The sequence below is a fragment of the Nicotiana sylvestris genome, chromosome 6 (genome assembly GCF_000393655.2).
Source record: "Nicotiana sylvestris chromosome 6, ASM39365v2, whole genome shotgun sequence".
In the NCBI taxonomy this organism is placed as follows: Eukaryota; Viridiplantae; Streptophyta; class Magnoliopsida; order Solanales; family Solanaceae; genus Nicotiana; species Nicotiana sylvestris.
Genome location: NC_091062.1, coordinates 209,919,839 through 209,939,284, shown reverse-complemented (window position 1 = coordinate 209,939,284; position 19,446 = coordinate 209,919,839). Strand labels below are relative to the sequence as shown.

The window sequence follows — 19,446 nt, the reverse complement described above, 5'->3', positions numbered from 1 at the left end:
AACGATGCCTATTTTTGTAATTTTTAATTTTTGTAAAACAAATTTAATTACTAACAATTTTAGAATTAAATCCTACATGCAAAATGCGACATATTTTTGTATTTTTTATTAATTTAGCAAATAAACACGCACAGACAAATACAAATAATTATTCAAAATATCACAAAATATCACAAAATTGCACACCAAAGAAAAATCATTTTATTTTTGAATTTTTTGGGAGTAATTCTCATATAGGGCAAAAATCGCGTGCTTACAGGTATGATACGTGACATGCGGTCAGGGCTAGGATAACTCTCTTCCTGGGGTATATGGTGAGGCGCCACTCCTATTTCGTGGTAGCTATCATGTTGTTTTCTTAATTTATACTAGTCGGGTATTAGCCCAAGTGTTTAATTCTATTCTTTGGTATAGAGGTTCCATAGAAAGTTGTGAAAGGTTATAGTAACGGGGTTTTACACGATATACATGAAAATACATTTATTTTACTTAGTCTCATTGTTATTATCATGAAAGGCGGCAAGTGTGATTTTGAATTGGAAAATATTTTATCATTTAACTTGAAAACGCATATGATTTTCAAGGAGATTCCGCAGTTAAATTGATTTTCATGCATATGATTTGGGTGCATCACATGGTTTGGTTCGCTCGGGTCAGATAGTATGCCGGGTGTCGGTCACGTGGTTTTGGATCGTGACATTACCCTTGATGAATCAGTGTACAATTACACAAATAGTTATCATTTGTTTAGACAACAAATTTCAAAAGTGTTACTTTTTCTTAAAATTTGTATTGAGTCTAATACCGTCATAACTAAAACAGTATAAACGATATAACTGTTTAAGTTGAATTGATAATACACGAAAAGAAAATTTACATTATCAACGTATATGACCTATGCTCATTTCACAAATAAATGGCAACTCACAAGCTGAAACCATTCAAATTGCAGGTTTAGCTATAAAAAGAAAAACGCTAATATTGAAATTAATAAATAACTTTATTTTTTTCCTTTCTCGGTCCTATGTTCTCATTACTTTTCATGTACATAATTTGCACGTTTTTCTTTCTTGTACAGTATTTACGTCTATCGATCTCTAGTTGTGCGCGTTGAATTCTTCTGTGTCTGGCTTAGGATCTTAATTACTGCTAATCCTTCTCTATTCGCCGCACCGATATTTTGTATGGGATTAAAATGGTGCTGATAGTTGGCCGAATGATAAAATGACATGTGGATCCAAAGACACGTGAAACATGAGTCAGTAGATGATTGGCATTGGACGTGAGTGTGTGATCGGTGTTAGACGGATCCCGAAGGTAGAGCAGCTGACAATAAAGATTCAAAAATCCGATATCGGATAGCATTTAATGAGAAACCGTTACAGAGAATATCAATATTCAAGACCAACCGTTATACAGACATCAATGACGATTTTATTCTCATTCGAAAGGAGTTTGATTTGAGGATCTTGTCTCTCTAAATAGGATTATAAATAAGAGGATTAACAACCATTGTGTTTAACCAAAAAATAAGAATTTCGATCAAAGCTTATTTTAGAAGAACTCGGGTTACTGATAATCAAATACAAAATAAATAAGAGAAAATTGACTTTGACAATAGCGGAATAAGTAAAAGAAAGCAGAGTAAATCGTTGTATTCCAATAATATTTCGTGTCCTTACAAGTGTTGTTTCTCTCCTTTTATAGCTATTTCTAAGTAATACGTTTCTTTCCTCTCATAACAGAGCCATTATGAGCAATTAATGACATTTAATGTAATGTTATAATTGATAATCGTAATTGTTTTGTGAAGATTCTATAACGGTTTCCATCATTGATGCTCATTAATTATGGATAATACGTATCTATACTTTTTCCTATCTAGGTTCATTCTTTCAATATCTCTTCAAATCACCAAGAGGTCTGTGTAACCGTTCCTTTCTGTTTTCTTGAATCTTTGCCCGTGCATGTTAAGGTTTATGCCTCTTCGATTAATTTCCAAGAAATAATACTACTACTATTTTGTTATTTTTAGTCGTACGTGATTGTTTGGATTTGTAATTTTGCAGTCTATTTTATTGTTGCTCCTACTGTTGGATTAGTTGGTGAAGAGAATGTACCATTCCCTGAAAAGTGGAATTTTGCACGTAAGTTTACTTTTGCAACTTTCTCTTTTCTCTTTTTTTTCTTCATTTTGAAGGGATTTGTTTTTCCCGTGGCTGTTTTAACTTTCTCTTTTTTTTAGCAACCATGGGAACTGTTGATAAGATTTCCAATTTCCGTGGTTGGGTAGAGAAATTATTGATTGTTGCTCCAATGGATGATAGATCTTGGAAAAATCTTTCACACAGGTTTGGTTGGAAGGTTAAAACCCATGGTAAATATTTCACCCCTTTTCTGTTTTCATTCATCTTTTCCCTTTGAATTTATTTGACCCTTCTTTTTATTAGGGTTTCCTATTCGCGGTGTAAGTGCCGAAGCAATCGTGCCTTCCAGGGTTTCTTTGGCAAGAGCTCAAGATATAATTTTGAGTTCTTCATCGAAAAAGAAGGTTGATGTGACCAGGGTTCCGAGAAGGAAGAAGAACAGGATCGAAGCTCTTTGGTTAGAAGGCCGTGGGCCAGAAGACGTGTCTTTTCAGACGACGAAGCTACTCCTCCTCGTTCTGTTCCCATAACCGAGCCTGTTGAAGCCACCTTAGTAAGTTCTGATGATGATACTCCAATGGCATCTCGCGACTCTGATGAATATCTCTTTTCTCGTGGGTTTGATAGTGAAAATTTGGATTTGGTGTCTGATGAAGTACCTCTTGCCTCTTATACCGTGTTTTCCCCTGTGGAACGTTCTTTGCCAATTTTTGCTACTACTGTTTTTGCTCCGCCCAAAGCTGTTATGACTTCCTCTACAATCCCCACTGCTACTATTTCTCATGCTGAGATTGGTTCTTCAAGTGGGAGTAGAGCGATGAAGCAGATTACCATTGAGTTCCCTGCTGACGGATCTTTTGAAAAAGTCAGGTCGGGTGGACGTATGGTTGAAACCTTTGATAGGTCTGGTTGAAAAGTCCAAGCTAGAAAGTCATAGTTCTTTGACTTGGATGAATGGCATAGTACAATCGTCTTTGAAGGTATTGACTTCTTTTTACATTTTACTCCATTCTCCTTTTATTAAGACTCTTACCCCTTCTTTTTTAGATCAATCTCATTGGTACATAGATGATGAAAAGGGTTTCCCATACAGAGCAGTTGATGTATGATTACCAAGTTGAAGCAGACAATTGAAAAGAACAATATGAAAGTCTTCAATTTGACATGAAAGTTTTAGAAGAAAATAAGTGTACCTTAGGGCAACAGTTGAAAGTCTTGATTTCAGAGTTAGCAGTTAAAAAAGCTTCTTCCAATCAAGCATGCAAGGATAAAAATCTCCTTGAATCATCATTTTCCGAACAACTCTCCAAAGCCAGTGAAGAGATTAGAAGGTTGAAGGTCTTATTGGGCGAGAAAGAAGTTTATGCAGGTGAACTTGTTCAGACTCTCACCCAGACCCAAGAAGATGTTCGTGTGTCTTCTGATAAGGTCAGATTTTTGGAGAGTTCACTCGCCCCTTTACAATATTCTTATGATGCTGCCTTAGTTGAGAGGGAGGAGCTCAAGAATGAAATTGATCAATGGGAAAGAGATTACGAGGTCCTTGAGGATAAAGCTAATGTTGAAGTGAGTTGGGCTATTTTGAACACACACCATGATACCTTGTGGAGGCTAGCCAAGAGGGTTTCAACTTGGATGCTGAGTTAGTTAAAATAAAAGAAACCATTGAAAAGACTCGGCAAGGCCTAAGTTTTCCTTCTCCCATGGCTGATACTCCCGAGTACGTTGAAGCTAATCCAAGTGCGGTGGATGCCCCAACTCCTTTAGACCAAATCGAGCCTTCTGTTGTTGATGATGCCGTTTTAGACTCTTCTTCTGTTCCTCAGTGAAAGTTTATGAGGTTTGACTCCTTTTTTTTCTTTTTGGTGGAATTGGTGGTATTCCCCCTGGTCCCATTTGGGGGTTATGTTTTTGGTGATGACAAGTCCCCAGGTCTTTTCGGGGCACTTTGTAAAAATGACAACTAGTTTAAGACTAAGTTCATACTTAGTTTAAACTTAATATTATAAAGTATTTGTTTCAACTCAGTTCTCTTGAATTTCTGTTTTACTCTCTTTGCCTTCGTTTTTTTTATAAGTCCAAGGTCTTAATTCGTGAGTTTCTATCTTACCCTTTTTGCATTTTTTTCTTTAAAAAAAATGCTTTATAAACTTCATGGATCTTTGAATCAAACATGAATTTATTAAAGATGGCTCTTTTATATACGACACTTAATGAAGAAGACGTCTCAACTTCATAATGGTGTAAACATACAGAAAGAGAAATAGGAACACACATGTTTCTTGAAATAACTTTGATTGATAAAGTTTTCATTCGAACTTTGTCAAGTTTAGATAACACCTTACATGTATTTGGCTATCTTCTATTACTTTTCCGTAACTGTTTTCTTTACAACAGATTTACAAAAAATAAAATTTAAGGGTTTCTTTATGACCCATGGCTAAATACTGCCTTTAACCTAAACATTCGTAAGATTTTGAAATCTGTATCCACGAGTATTTTCTTCACAGGTTTATGGATTCAGACTCGTGTTTTAGGCTCGTGATTTCGCTCTGAACTTGAATAGACTTTAGGCTTGACTTGAAATTTAATTATTTCAGCCTTTTTGCCTTCCTTATGCATACATCATATGCATATCATATAGTCCTCCACGTGTTTGAGCTTTAAAGGATGAAATCTCGAGCACTTGACTATTCCTTCCATCTGGTCCTTTACTTGAAAAAGAAAAACATACGGGACTCATAGGTACGATTTTAGATGAAGACTGCTTAACCCATTAAATTTCCATCAGAATAGTTGTAACCCATAGACCAGGAATCATGTCCTTTCCACGTATCTTTCAGGTCGTAATCATCATTTAGTACGGGTTAGCTTTCTGCCTATCATCTAAAATCGTTAGTAAAATTTTAATAATTCAAAAATAAAAATCGTTAATGAGGATACCTGCCCTGTGGTATTTCCTTTCCTTAGAAGTAGTATCTCTTCAGGTGAACATCATTCCAATTTGAAGGTAGAATCTTGCCATCCAACGTTTCGAGCTCGTATAGTCCTTTTCCTGCGATACCATGAACCTTATAAGGCCCTTCCCAAGTTGGACTTAACTTACCTGCATTGGCAGCCCTTGTAGATTGGAAAACTTTCTTGAGTACGTAGTCCCCAATCTTGAAGTATCTGAGATGAGCTTTACGATTGTAATACCGCTCAATGACTTGTTTTTGTGCTGCCATTCTTATTAGTGCATTTTCCCTTCTTTCTTGAAGTAAATCCAGGTTTACCCATATCTCTTCTTCATTAGATTCTTCAGTAGCTTGAGTATATCTCGTACTTGATTCTCCTATCTCGACTGGAATTAAGGCTTCAGCTCCATACATAAGTAAAAACGGTGTTTCCCCCGTACTCGTTTTTGCTGTTGTTTGGTAAGTCCATAATACTCCAGGTAGCACCTCTGGCCAATTACCTTTAGATTCTTCTAGTCTCTTCTTCAAGTTATTGATAATGACTTTATTTGTTGATTGAGCTTGACCATTACCCACCGGATGGTAAGGAGTTGAAGTAAGCCTTTTAATCTTCTAACTTTGGAAAAATTCTGTAATTTATGCACCTATAAATTGCGGGCCGTTATCACATACGATTTCATTTGGTACCCCGAATCGGCATATGATGTCCCGCCATATGAAGTCTCTGACCTCTTTTTCTCGTACCTATTTGAAAGCTCCCGCTTCTACCCATTTAGTAAAATAGTGAGTGAGCACTAATAAAAATCTTACCTTGCCTTTGGCTTGTAGTAGTGGACCTACAATATCCATCCCCCACTTCATAAAAGGCCATGGTGCAACGACCCGATGTAATAATTCAGCTGGTCGATGCATGTTGTTACCATATCTTTGACACTTGTCGCATTTTGCCATAATATTTTCCGCGTCTTCTTCCATTTTTGGCCAATAATAGCCAGCTCTAATCATGGTTTTTACCAAAGATCTTCCTTCGACATGATTTCCACAATGTCCCTTGTGTATTTCTCTCTTCACGTACTCTGTTTGAGAAGACCCGAGGCATCTTGCTAGAGGACCACCGAATATTTTTCGATAGAGATTTCCTTGCTTTAAACAGTAGCGGGTAGCTTTTTTGCGAAGTGCTTGAGTTTTTTTCTTATCCTCAGGTAAAATCCCATGCTTCAAAAAATTGACAATTTCTTTCCTCCAATCCAAAATTAGATTATTGTAATTTACCTCGTTTTTGTCTTGATCGAGTACTGAATGAAATAAATGAATTACGGAGGCATTCTCTTCATTTGTTACTTCCGCGGCAGATGCAAGATTAGCTAGGGCGTCTGCCTCAGCATTTTCTTCCCTCGGTATTTGCATGACTTTACAAGTTTGAAATTGCCTGACCAAATCCCATGCCTTTTCCAGGTATTGCTGCATTCTCGCCTCTCTGGCTGTATAAGTCCCCTGAATTTTGTTAACAACAAGCTACGAGTCGCTTTTGATTATTACCTGCTCTATTCTGAGCTCTCGTGCCAACTCTAAACCTACAATCACGGCTTCATATTCTGCCTCATTATTAGTAATTGGACGACACTTTATTGCTTGTCTTATGGTTTCACCCGTAGGTGGCACCAAGACAATGCCTAGACCTGCTCCTTTTACATTTGATGAATCGTCAGTAAATAAGGTTCATGTACCTGGATAAGATCCATTAAATACCTGCAGTTCTTTTTCTGCTTCTAACCGTATCCCTTGGCTAAAATCTGCCACAAAATCTACTAAAACTTGTGATTTTATTGCAGTTCTAGGTTGATATGTAATGTTATATTCACTTAATTCTATAGCTCACTTAGCTAATCTACCAGATAACTTCTGTTTATGTAATATATTATGTCACGACCCAAAATCCACCAAGGGACGTGATGGCGCCCAACACCGTTGTCAGGCAAGCCAACGCGGAAGTATTAATAAATTCTTATTTTACTTACCTGAATCGGTTACAACATTTCTTAATTTGCAATTAAAACAGGTGATGATAAACAATATGTAATAATAATTATACAACCCAAAAGAACTGTCTACTAATGTGTGTGCCAAGATCCGGTGTCACAAGTAGTGGGCATCTAGTAGAATGTACAAAAGAATAATACTATCCAACTGTTCGGTCAAATCATGGATAAGATTTCATATAGATATCATGCGCACACTATGCCAAGGTCGACGGCCCGATCCAACAGAAAATAAATTGTGCACTGCCAGAGGGTCGAATGGCGCGAACCATAGATGCATCTATTTCTACCGAGGCAATCGGCCCGATCCACAAATATCAATTAATATCAAGAAAATACATGAATGCGCATTTAATTCCAAGTAAATTCATACAAGTGTCCAACAAGTGTATACATTTGCTTATATTCCTTTCCAAGTTTCTAGCATGCCCTAAGTGGTCACATTAGCAAGAAAATATAGAGACATTCAAAAATATAACATGATGTAGGTCCTAGACTACCCGGACAATTAACATAATAGTAGCTACGTACGGACTCTCGTCACCTAGTGCGTACGTAGCCCCCGCATTTAGCAGCAAATTACTCAATTATTGCACCTATGGGGACAATTCCCTCTTACAAGGTTAAAAAGGAGACTCACCTCGCTCCAAAGTGCACTTCTAATCCCAAGAACGAGTCTAAGCCCTCAATTCGGAGTCGAACGATCCCAAACTAACTAAATGAGGTAGGAACTAGTCAATATAGACTCACAAGATCGAATTCTAGCTATTTAAGCAATTTTCCATTCTTTAACACAAGTTTTCTAAAATCCGATCCCGGGCCCACGTGCCCGGATTCCAAAATTTTTCGAAGGAAGTTGTTCTCTAAAACCTAAGGATCAATAATATATGATTTCTAATTTATTCCATAACAACTTTCGTGGTTAAATCTAACTTTTATTAAAACCCCAGGTTTTGCTCTAACCCCTTGATTTTACCTAAATTCTAGTGTTTAATCTACCTAATACACAAGTATTAAACTAAGAATAGGTGGGATAAACTTACCTCAAGATGATAAGTGGAAGTCTTCTCTCAAAAGCTCCCAAAATTGCCAATGGAAGAGTGAAAAGTGGTAAAAATTGACTTAGAACCTGTATTAAATGAACCTCACTGCTTTAGCGATTTCCGCATCTGCGGTCAGGGGACCGCATCTGCGAGAAAGGACCGAATCTATGAAATGGCCTAAAAGGGCTAGGACCGCTTTTGCGGTCTTAAGGCCCCGTCTGCGGAGCCGCTTCTGCGGTTTGGCCTGGCCTTCCTTGGGCCGCATCTGCGATAGGTGACCGCAGGTGCGGTTATGATAGAAGCAGCAGCTTCAGCACTTCTCAAAAATTTCAACTTCACTCGAGCCTCGTCCGATTGATGCTCGGGGCTTCCGGGCCCCGCCCGAACATACCAGGAAGTCTGAAATCACGAAACGGACCTACTCGAACCTTCGGAATGCCCGAAACAACACTAAATCTAAGAATCACCCCCTAAAACCAATTGAATCAAACTTATGAACTTCAAGTTCTTAATTTTCCTCTAACGGGCCAAAATGCCCTTAAACTACTCGGATTGACACCAAATTTTACCGACAAGTCTTAAATGATATATCGAACCTATACCGGACTTCGAAACCAACATACGAGCCCGATACCTGTGAAATTAATCATTAATTAGTTTCTTTAAATCCTTAAAACTTCAAATTAACAATTTCTAATAAAAATTCATTACTCGGGCTAGGGACCTCGGAATTTGATTCCGGGCATACGCCCAGGTCCCATATTTTTCCACGGATCTTTCGGGACCATCGAATCATGAATCCGACTCCATTTGCTTAAAATATTGACTAAAGTCAAACTTAATCTTTTAAGAAAATCCTAAGGAATCAAATGGGTATATTTCACTCAAAACTCTTCCAAATCCCGAACTAACCGTCCCCGCAAGTTATAAATTAGCTAATGCAAGCACAGAAAGTGTTATTTAAGGGAACGGGGTTCTAAAAGGCAAAACGACCAGTTGGGTCGTTACATATTACGTAAGGGTTAGGCGGTTACCACAGAAATAGGGTGACATTGGAAATAAGGTCTTAATTTCCTAGATGCCATAATCAAGGGTAATACAAGTTTCTCTACATAAGGATATCGAGTCTCAACATCTAGCAAAGATTTGCTAACATAATAAATTGGTGACTGTTTACCTTGATCTTCTCGAACTAATACTGCACTTACCGCCACTTTTGAAACTGCAAGGTAGACAAGCAATTTCTCTCCATCTTTTGGTTTGGCTAATAGTGGTGGATTTGACAGGTATGACTTTAAATTCTTAAGTGCTTGTTGACATTCTTCAGACCATTCAAATTGGTTCTGCTTTTTTAAAGATGAAAAGAATTTGAAGCATTTTTCTAATGATTTGGAAATAAACCTGCCCAAGGCTGTTATTCTTCCTGTCAGCCTTTGAACTTCTTTTTTGCTCGTGAGTATGTCCGGAATTTCTTCGATGGCTTTAATATACGCAAGATTTACTTCAATGCTACAGTTAGAAACAAGAAATCCCAAAAACTTACCTAATGAGACGCCAAATTCACATTTCTCAAAATTTAACTTCATGTTGAATTTGCGAAGAATCTGAAATGTATCAGTCAAGTGTTGAATATGGTCCCCTGTCTGTTGTTATTTGACCAACATATCATCTATATACACCTCTATGTAGGGTTGTGCATGGATCGGATCGGATCGGATTTAGCACATTTCGAATTCGGATTTCGGATTCTAGAAAATGCAATCCGAATCTGATCCGAATTATATCGGATCAGATTGGATTTTAAAGTTTGGATCGGATCGGATTTCGGATTGTATTATTATGCTCAAAGTTGCACTAATATGTATATTTTCTTTGTAAAAGAGGCAATACAATAAGAAAAATTCATGTTTATACAATTATTAGAGTATTATGGTGCCAATATGGCTATATCTAACAATTGTAATGGTAATAACTTGGAGGAAGATGTAAAAGAAGTACTGACTATCCGAAATTAAAGTGTAGTATTTATACATTGCCTAATAATTTCGAATTTCGGATCGGATTAAAATATACCAATCTGAATCCAATCCGAAATCCGAAATTTTAATAAACACAATCTGAAATCCGATCCAATCCAAAATTGAATGGATCGGTTCGGATTTCAGATATCCGATCCGAATGAACAACCCTACCTCCATGATTTTGCCTAAATGTTCCTGGAACATTTTGGTCACTAGCCTTTGGTATGCTGCCCCAACATTTTCTAAACCGAATGGCATAACTTTGTAACAGTAAGTCCCCTTGTCTATGATGAAAAAAGTTTTTTCTTCATCTAGAGGATCCATTTTAATCTGATTATACCCTGGTTTTTGAAGGAGCCTTGCTTCCTTTTCTTTTGCTTGATAGGTAGGTACAATGAGTCTTCATTTAATTTGCAAGTCATTACCTCCGGTGGTATACCTATCATGTCTGAATGGGACAAAGCAAAACAATCTGTGTTAGCTTTTAAAAATTCAATTATCTTACATTTCATTTCCGGGTTGAGGTTGATTCCAATATAGATTTTTCTGTCTGTCCAATGTTCAAACAACACCACAGCTTCTAGTTCTTCGATCTTTATTTTGATATTTTCATTTTCTTCTGGTTCATGAATAGTGTCGGGCCTAAAATCTACATCTATTTGCCCCTCTCCAGTTGAGGTTGGTGGTGATGCGTCCTCAACTGTATTCTGTGATTGCTATTTTTCATCACTCTTTGCGCTTGAATATGCCACGAAATTAATACTTCGCGAAGCTTGTTGGTCACCACAGATTTGACGTATCCCCCATTGTGATGAAAACTTGATAACTTGATGTAGGGTAGATGGAACATCATCCATTTAGTGAATCCATGATCTACCCAGAATCATATTGTAAGCAATGTCCATCTCTACCACCTGAAATTTCGTGTCTTTGACAACTCCTTCTACGAATGTGGTGAGTATTATCTCCCCTTTTGTTATGATGCTAAAGTTGTCAAAACTGGATAAAGTGTGTGCCTTGGGTATTAGCTTATCATCAGCTTGCATTTCGTTTACCACTCTTAACAGAATGATATTCACGGAGCTACCTGGATCAATCAAAACTCATTTCACATTAGTGTCATGTACAGTAAAGATATTATCAGTGCGTCATTGTATGGGGTTAGCACGCCATCTGCATCTGCATCATCAAATGTAATACTTTCTTCTTCCAAAACATGTCGAACTCGCTCCCCGTGTGTGATTGTAATTTTGAAACCTTTTTGGTTGCCGTATATGTTACACCATTAATTTCTTCTCCTCAGCTTATGACATTAACCGTTCTTTTTGGTGAGGGGGTTTAGGGGGCTCCTGCCTGTTCTTCATATACGCTTGCTTACCTTTTTCACTAAACAATTCGGTTAGATACCCTTGATTTAATAAATGTTCAACTTCACCTTGCAGCAATCTACAATCCGCCGTTTTGTGACCGTGATCATTATGAAACTCTCACAAAAAATCAAGATTTCGCCTATTTGGGTTTGATCTCATTTCCTTTGGCCATCGTACCTTATCTCCCGTGCTTCTTAATACTGCTACTAATTCTGAGGTGCTAACATTAAAACTGTAATCGCCGATCTTTTCCCTCGAGCTTCTGTCATCATCTCGCGTCTCTCATGTGTTTCACTCTTTTTCCGAACCTTGATGATGAACATGACTCTATGTCTCTTGATCTATGATCGTACCTTGGGTTATCCTGTTTTGAATGCGAGTCTCTTCCTACTGGTCCCATGTAAGGCTCGTACCTATTTTTACCGGACCTTTTTTCAGTTTCAGCGCGTCTTGAACTTACCATTTCCTCTTTCCGAGACTGAGTGATGGTATCCTCTTCTATCCGCAGCTTCATGTTGTATCTGTTGTAAACATCATTCCAAGTCGTTGCTGGAAATTCTCGTAGACTTTCCTTAAGTTGTCTCGTGGCTTCTAACTTTTCTCATTTAGATTACTAGCAAACACCACAGCCGCCCAGTTATCAGGTACACGTGGCAACATCATCCTCTCACGCTGGAATCTGTTTACGAATTCTCTGAGCAGCTCTGTATCTCTTTGCTTTATTTTGAAAATATCCTCCATTCTTTTTTCAACTTTTTGAGCTCCCGAGTGTGCTTTGACAAATGAATCTGCAAGCTCAGCAAAAGAATCTATAGAATTTTCGGGTAAAAGAAAGTACCATGTTAATGCTCCCTTAGTGAGTGTTTTTCCAAATTTTTTGACCAATACTGATTCAATTTCTTTCTTGGTCAAGTCGTTGCTCTTTACACCGGTTGTGAATGTAGTTACGTGGTCTCGTGGATCAATTGTTCCACCGTATTTCGGAATATCAGGCATCTTGAATTTCTTCGGAATTGGTAGAGGAGCAGCACTTGGCTTCCAAGGTTGTTGTGAATATTTGTCCATATCTATTCCCTTGATTACAGGTGGTACTCCAGGTATTTGCTCTATGCAGTCGCTCTGCTCCTTGAGCTATTTCTGCAAAGTTAACACTAAATTTTGTAAATCAGAATTAACTGTGTTACCTGGTTTTCCATTACGAGATTCGCTGGGAGTTCCGCCATTGCCTGAATTAACGAGTCCAGGGCAAGGATTTTCCAAAGTGTTGTTGTTTGGAGTTGGTGTTAGGGGTGCAACCGGCAACTGGCTGGTAAAAGCCTGGAAAGCATTGCTGACCTGTTGAGCGATTAATTTTTTAAGAGCTTCATCGATAGCTTTATCATTTGCTAATCTATTATTTTCATTCGATTCAGATCTGTTAGGAGCCCCCTTTCATGATTTTCGCTGAGAATGTTGTGGCGAAGGAGGTGGAGTTCAGTCACCTTGTTGATTTAGCTGATGTTGTGGGTCTTCTTGGAGTGGTAAATTGTGTTGGTTATTGTCGCTGACATTTGACATGATTTGTTTTTGATAAAAGAGTCGATTTGGAAAGCAGGTGATTATCATAGTTCCCGGTAACAGAACTAATTTGTTTAACCAAAAAATAAAATTTTTGATCAAAGCTTATTTTAGAAGAACTCGGGTTACTGATAATCAAATATAAAATAAATAAGAGAAAATTGACTTTGACAATAACAGAATAAGTAAAAGAAAGCAGGGTAAATCGTTGTATTCCAATAATATTCTGTGTCCTTACAAATATTGTTTCTCTTCTTTTATAGTTATTTCTAAGTAATACGTTTCTTTCCTCTTATAACAGAGCCATTACGAGCAATTAATGACATTTAATGTAACGTTATAATTGGTAATCATAACTGTTTTGTGAAGATTCTATAACGGTTTCCATCATTGATGCTCATTAATTATGGATAATACGTATTTATACTTTTTGCTATCTAGGTTCATTCTTCCGATGTCTCTTCAAATCACCAAGAGGTTCGAGTAACCGTTCCTTTCTGTTTTCTTGAATCTTTGCCCGTACCTGTTAAGATTTATGCCTCTTCGACTACTCTTTTGCCAGCTGTCTTTCTGTTATTGATCCACGTGTCTTGACGTGTCAGCACTTATTTAATTCCAAATGTTAACTTGATTTTTCCCAATAAACATTGTAGGGAGAGGGAAAAATATTCTGCACACAAAAGCTATAGTATATTGTCTTATTACGCTCAATTTAAACGTCTGAACATTGCTTTTATTTTTATCATCGAAAATGCTAAGTTCAAAATATAAATTATACTATAAATTCAACTATACCGTTTTACGGATAAACCCGTGACATCTCATATCATTTTCTCTTATTATGTCTTTACTCTCTTCCTTCGGTTAGAGTGAAAGCTATGCTTTCCGAAATTGCCCATTCCCCAACAAGTCGTGGCTAATGGCCCATGTTTCCGCATTCAACAAACCTCTTCAGTTATTGCAATATAATATAATTATGCCGACATCCACAACATTCTCTATGGGTTAAAAGTATTAATTTTATACATTCTTAAAAAATAATAAATAAAATACGTAATTTATCATAATATTTATATTAATTAGTGCATATTTTTAATAAATTTAAAATGAATAATTAATACTAATGGCAAAACAGAACAAAAAAATAAATTATTTCTCTTGATATGTAAAAATGAACAAGTAAAATTTAAAAATCTATTTTTAGAATAAGTGGACAAGTAAAAGTGAACGAATGGAATATATAGATTGCTTATTTTCTAATTACCTTTTATTATAAATGATTTTTTGAAGAAATACTTTTGGAGAATATTAATTTATGTTTGATTAACTAATTTAAAAAATATATTTGTCAAATAAATTTATGTTTGATTAATCAATCTAGTTCTCATTGATCACCGCGTTTTGGTTGTGTCAGTGGTGAGACTTATCAAAGGATGATAATTTATCCAATAAATAAATATAATTTTAAATTTTTTATTTTATCCTAATATAATTTGTAACTACAAATACTCATAATTTATTCTTAAATTATAAATTTCAATTTTTAAAATTTCGTGATCAACTAAATTGCATCACATAAAATAGAAACGGAATTTTAATAAATTGCTAGCTCTAGTGAAATTAGGCTCATAAAACTTTGTCATCATTTAATGAAAGACAAAAGAGGATAAATCAATGACGTATAGGAAACAGAAGTAGTTAACACGATTTGATCATCAAGGGCAATTTTGGTAACACGTAATTAATCACCTTTATTAGGGGTATAAGCGTAATTCACTTTCCAACTCCGCCTCGTTCCTACCGTGTTCTAGGCTTTTTTCAGCTCAAGTAAATTGCCTATATAATACTCCATTCATTTCCCCTAAAATCTTAAATCCATTTTACTTCAAATCATCAAAATCAAATTCTCTCCCATTCAATTTTTCTCTAGATTAATATTCCTCTGATAATAGTAAACTAGAAATTCATGTGTGGTGGTGCGATTCTCTCCGATTTAGTACCTCCTAGCCGGACGTCACGCCGGCTTACCGCCGACTTGCTATGGGGTACCTCCGATCTGAGTAAGAAGAAGAAAAACCCTAGCAATTACCACTCAAAGACGTTGAGGTCTAAGTTCTTTGAACTTGATGATGAATTTGAAGCTGACTTTCAGGACTTCAAGGATTACGCCGACGATGTTGATGAAGTCAAGGCCTTCGCTTTCCACGGTAATTTCTCTTTTACTGGTCTTTTTTACCGCTTCCGGGGTTAAACTTTAGCTTTGAAAACCTTACTATACATGTTGTGCGGTTTTTGGTGTTTGTTTGTGTCTGGAGTGAGATTTACCTTTGTGATGAAAATGCTGAAGTTAGGTGAATTGGGGTTAAATTATTTTTTTTAATTGTGGGTAAATTATTTACCATTTAGTATGTGGGTGTTCATATAAGAGGAGAAAAGACGATAATTTTTGGCAATAGGATGTTTGTGAAGTGTAAAAAGAGGAGAAAGGTTGCTATTTTTCTTCCTTATTAACCCGAGGACAAAGCAAGACCCAAAAGTAGTTGTAATTTGTGAAGTTGTTGACTATGGTTGGTGTGGAAACAAAATTAGATCTTTGGGCCTCCTTAAAGTTTCCTGCAGTCTCGGTTTTTATCTGATCAGAGGGTTTGTTAGCACCGAACTAAATAATTTCCTAGCTCATTACGAATATATTGGATAAGATAAACCACGATTTCAAGCAATATAATTGTTTGGAATTTTGGATCATAAATTCCCATTAGGACCCAATTGGGTCATTTAGCAGATTTCTAAATGATGAACCCTGATTCTCTAGATGATGAACCTTCTATCACTAGAAGATTTGCTACGTGATGCAAATAGAAAAATAAACGTGCATACATTGATGGAAGCTGGTATGCGCAAGTAATCTGGCACAAGCGACAGCAGAAAGAATAAATTTTTGATTTTTTAGTTTTACTCATGATTCCCAAGAAAAAACTATTTGAAGAATTTGATTTTGGTAATATAATACAAGTGATATCAGAGATCATGCTCTGTGTAGCGAGTGCTCTATGTTTCAGAGTTTCTTTTTATCTGTTTATCATTTTATTTGATTGATTGTTGCAAAATTTGGTGCTCTCATGATGACTGGTATGCTTAATTGATTTTTTTTTCCCCAAAAGGCTCCAAATCTGTGAAATCTGATGATTCAAGCTGCAATGCTGACAAATCCTCCAAGAGAAAGAGGAAGAATCAATACCGGGGGATCAGACAACGTCCTTGGGGTAAGTGGGCAGCTGAAATACGTGATCCAACGAAAGGGATTCGAGTCTGGCTTGGAACTTTCAATTCTGCAGAAGAAGCTGCGAGAGCTTATGATATTGAGGCCCGGAGGATCAGAGGCAAGAAAGCTAAGGTGAACTTTCCCGATGAAGCTCCAGTGTCTTCTTCAAGACGTGTTGTGAAGCTAAATCCCCAGGAGGCACTTCACAAAGAGAGCTCGAACATAGTTCAGGCCAACACCACTTTTACTAACAACTTTGGCTGTGGTTCTGATGATTCGTTGAGCTTTGTTGAAGAGAAACCAACAGCAAAGCAGTATGGCTACGAGGACGTGTCTTTTACTGCTGGAGATATGGGACTTAACTCATTTTCGCCTTCAGCTGGTACAAATGTTTACTTCAATTCTGATGAAGGAAGTAACACTTTTGACTGCTCTGATTTTGGTTGGGGCGAACCTTGTTCAAGGTCTCCAGAAATATCATCTGTTCTGTCGGCTGTTTTAGAAAGTAATGGGACTCAATTCCATGAAGATGCTCGTCCTGAGAAAAAACTCAAGTCCTGCTCGGACAATTCACTGCCAGATGATGGCAACACTGTGAACAAGCTATCTGAAGAGCTATCGGCTTTTGAATCCCAGATGAAGTTCTTGCAGATCCCATATCTTGAGGGAAATTGGGATGCATCAGTTGAGGCCTTGCTCAATGCAGATGCAACACAGGATGGTGGAAATGCTATGGACCTTTGGTCCTTTGATGATGTTCCTTCTTTAATGGGAGGTGTCTACTAAGCCAGCCTGCCCTCCCTTTGCTAAGTTTTGTAATTAAAGCTTCATTTGAGTGAAGTTTACAGTTTATGTTGTCTCCAAGCAAGACTAAGTATGTGTTGTATGCATTATTTTGAAAGTTTACTCGTTTGATATCTCTGTCCTTGTTCTCTGGCATAGTCAAGCATATGCTTTAACCCTCTGATGCTGTTCTCAATGTGTTGGCAATTGAGCAAGCAGTTTTATGTAATTAGGTAAACTAACCTCTCAAAATTTCAAATAAAAGATTTTAAATTTAGCATTTTATGGATGATCTCAATTGAAGATGCCTGATGTTTGATGTTACCAAACTTCTGTTGTCTACAGTATTAAGTTGCTTCTATGAACCATTCTCTTCAATCTTTTGCTTACCAAAAAATAGACTTCCCTTTAAATACGCTAGCATGTGACAAGTTTTTGTGCATTATTGATCAATAATGCCATCTTTTAAATGGTATACTAGAGTCTTGATTATAGAAGAGGTTGTAAGCTGCTATTGTTTCAAGGAGTTGTTGATACGTGAATGATGTGGCCGAGTAGGAGGAATTGGTCCATAGTTGGTGACACCTGATTGATATGAGAACATAAAATAGGAAGGCTGTTGAGGGTTAATGAGGCAAATTAACCATTGGTCTATAATTGGAAAGGAAAGGCGGTTTGTATCTAGTGGTGATTGTGGGGGCAAACTTTTTTGGAAATGTGCCCCAAGTGGAAATTTCATTACTGCTTTCTTTATTCAGTTGGCGAAAGTGAGAAAAGGTGGGGTCAGTTCTTATTTTTGTCACGGAATATTTCTTTTATTTCCATTCTTATCTTGTACACTGTTTTCTTTCGGATTTAATTTACTAAATTTAAGTTACTTTTGTAGCTGAACGATGTAAATAATTGCTATTGCTATGTCAAAACAAAATTTTAATCTACTATCACTAATAAGTTTTTATTGAATACTAGTAGGAGTACTAATAAGCGGAAAGTGTTAATGAAGGATTTAAAAAGATAAAGAGGGATTGCTCTGATGATAAGTAGCTCTCACTTTCAATCAAGAGGTTATGAGTTCGAGTCACCCCAAAAATAAGGTGGGAAATTCTTGGTGGGAAGAAAGCTAATGATCTATTTGGAAACAGCTTTTCTACTCATAGTAGAGATAATGTCTGTATACACACTATCCTTCCTTACTAATAAGATTATACTGTTGTTAGTTGTGTTAATGAAGGATTTAAGGTAAAGACATTTCCCAATACTTGAGTAGATAGGGAACGTTCCCAGCTCCCACCACATCAATTTTTCAACAAAAATTTCAATCTTATCCAATAACGTGTTCTAACAAAAGATGAGGATGACCACGTCACCCTGGCCCCAACTCTCCTAATCTTAATTCGCCAAAGTTGCCAGCTACCTAAGCTCGGCTTCGTTTGAAGTGAAGATAGTGGGATTAAACAGAGAGCATTTGTTGGAGTACTAGAATAGTATTCGCTCGGTTTCAATTTATGGGAATTTATTTGACTGAATATTATATAGATCGAAATCTGTCTCAATATTTAGGGCAAAGTAACATCGAGAAAAGAGTTAGTCGAGATCGATCAAGAAACAACGAGGCTCGTGGTCGAGGTACAAATGATGGTCGAGGTCGAGTACCACGAAAGATAGAATAGGACATTAAAAAGAATATTCCATTGGATATTCTCTACATTTGTACTATTAGGGTTATTTAGGGGTATGTCCCATATAAATAGGGAAAAAAATAATGAACAGAGGGGGAACACATATTTGATAAAAACAAACTTTTGATAAAGATTCTCACAAACATTACCTTTTCATCAAGATTCTTGCTCATATTATTCTACACTTTTCCATCAAATCCGAGAATAGTTCGAATATTCTAAGATCTATTTGTCACTCATCATTGTTAGGAGGAATAATCATTCCGTTCGTCCTTTGTTGGGTAAACCATTTCTTTAATTTACTTAAATGTTATTTATTATCATTTATTACTAGATACTACTCCATTATTGCTCATATCTTCTTGGATATTTAATGCGTATTGTTGTCAATCGCCCACCAGATCTTTTTAACATTAACCGCATTTTTGGAACATACATCTAGAGATATTATCATTAACTAGGTTTAACCCGTCATTATATAAGTACAATTATTTTAATCGGAAGTTATGTTTTTTGGTTAAACAATTTGGCGCCTTCTGTGGGGATTTCTTTGTTAAATTTTTCGTTTCATCTAGATCTATAACTAAC

The 19,446-nt window shown here is 36.7% G+C and overlaps 2 protein-coding genes across 2 annotated transcripts; one reads left to right on the top strand and one right to left on the bottom strand.

The window, feature by feature from the left end:
* Positions 1–5,113: 5,113 nt before the first annotated feature.
* LOC104241520 (uncharacterized) lies at positions 5,114–6,571 on the bottom strand. The gene is made up of 2 exons (XM_070149943.1): positions 5,915–6,571; positions 5,114–5,716 (listed from the first exon to the last, which is right to left on the bottom strand). The coding sequence occupies exons 1-2, from the start codon at positions 6,569–6,571 to the stop codon at positions 5,114–5,116; spliced, it is 1,260 nt and encodes a 419-aa protein (XP_070006044.1).
* Positions 6,572–14,935: 8,364 nt separating this feature from the next.
* On the top strand, positions 14,936–17,464 carry LOC104241513 (ethylene-responsive transcription factor RAP2-12-like). The gene is made up of 2 exons (XM_009796454.2): positions 14,936–15,341; positions 16,296–17,464. The coding sequence occupies exons 1-2, from the start codon at positions 15,101–15,103 to the stop codon at positions 17,180–17,182; spliced, it is 1,128 nt and encodes a 375-aa protein (XP_009794756.1). The 5' UTR covers positions 14,936–15,100; the 3' UTR covers positions 17,183–17,464.
* Positions 17,465–19,446: the final 1,982 nt, after the last annotated feature.

What these genes read in the sequence shown, in the direction of transcription:
- LOC104241520 (XM_070149943.1), bottom strand. Translation starts at nt 6,571, where the DNA reads ATGCAGCAATACCTGGAAAAGGCATGGGATTTGGTCAGGCAATTTCAA. An exon ending in TACTACAAGCCAAAGGCAAG is followed by an intron (nt 5,717 to 5,914) that starts GTAAGATTTTTA and finishes TTCCAAAGTTAG; the next exon opens with AAGATTAAAAGGCTTACTTC.
- LOC104241513 (XM_009796454.2), top strand. Translation starts at nt 15,101, where the DNA reads ATGTGTGGTGGTGCGATTCTCTCCGATTTAGTACCTCCTAGCCGGACG. An exon ending in CAAGGCCTTCGCTTTCCACG is followed by an intron (nt 15,342 to 16,295) that starts GTAATTTCTCTT and finishes TTTCCCCAAAAG; the next exon opens with GCTCCAAATCTGTGAAATCT.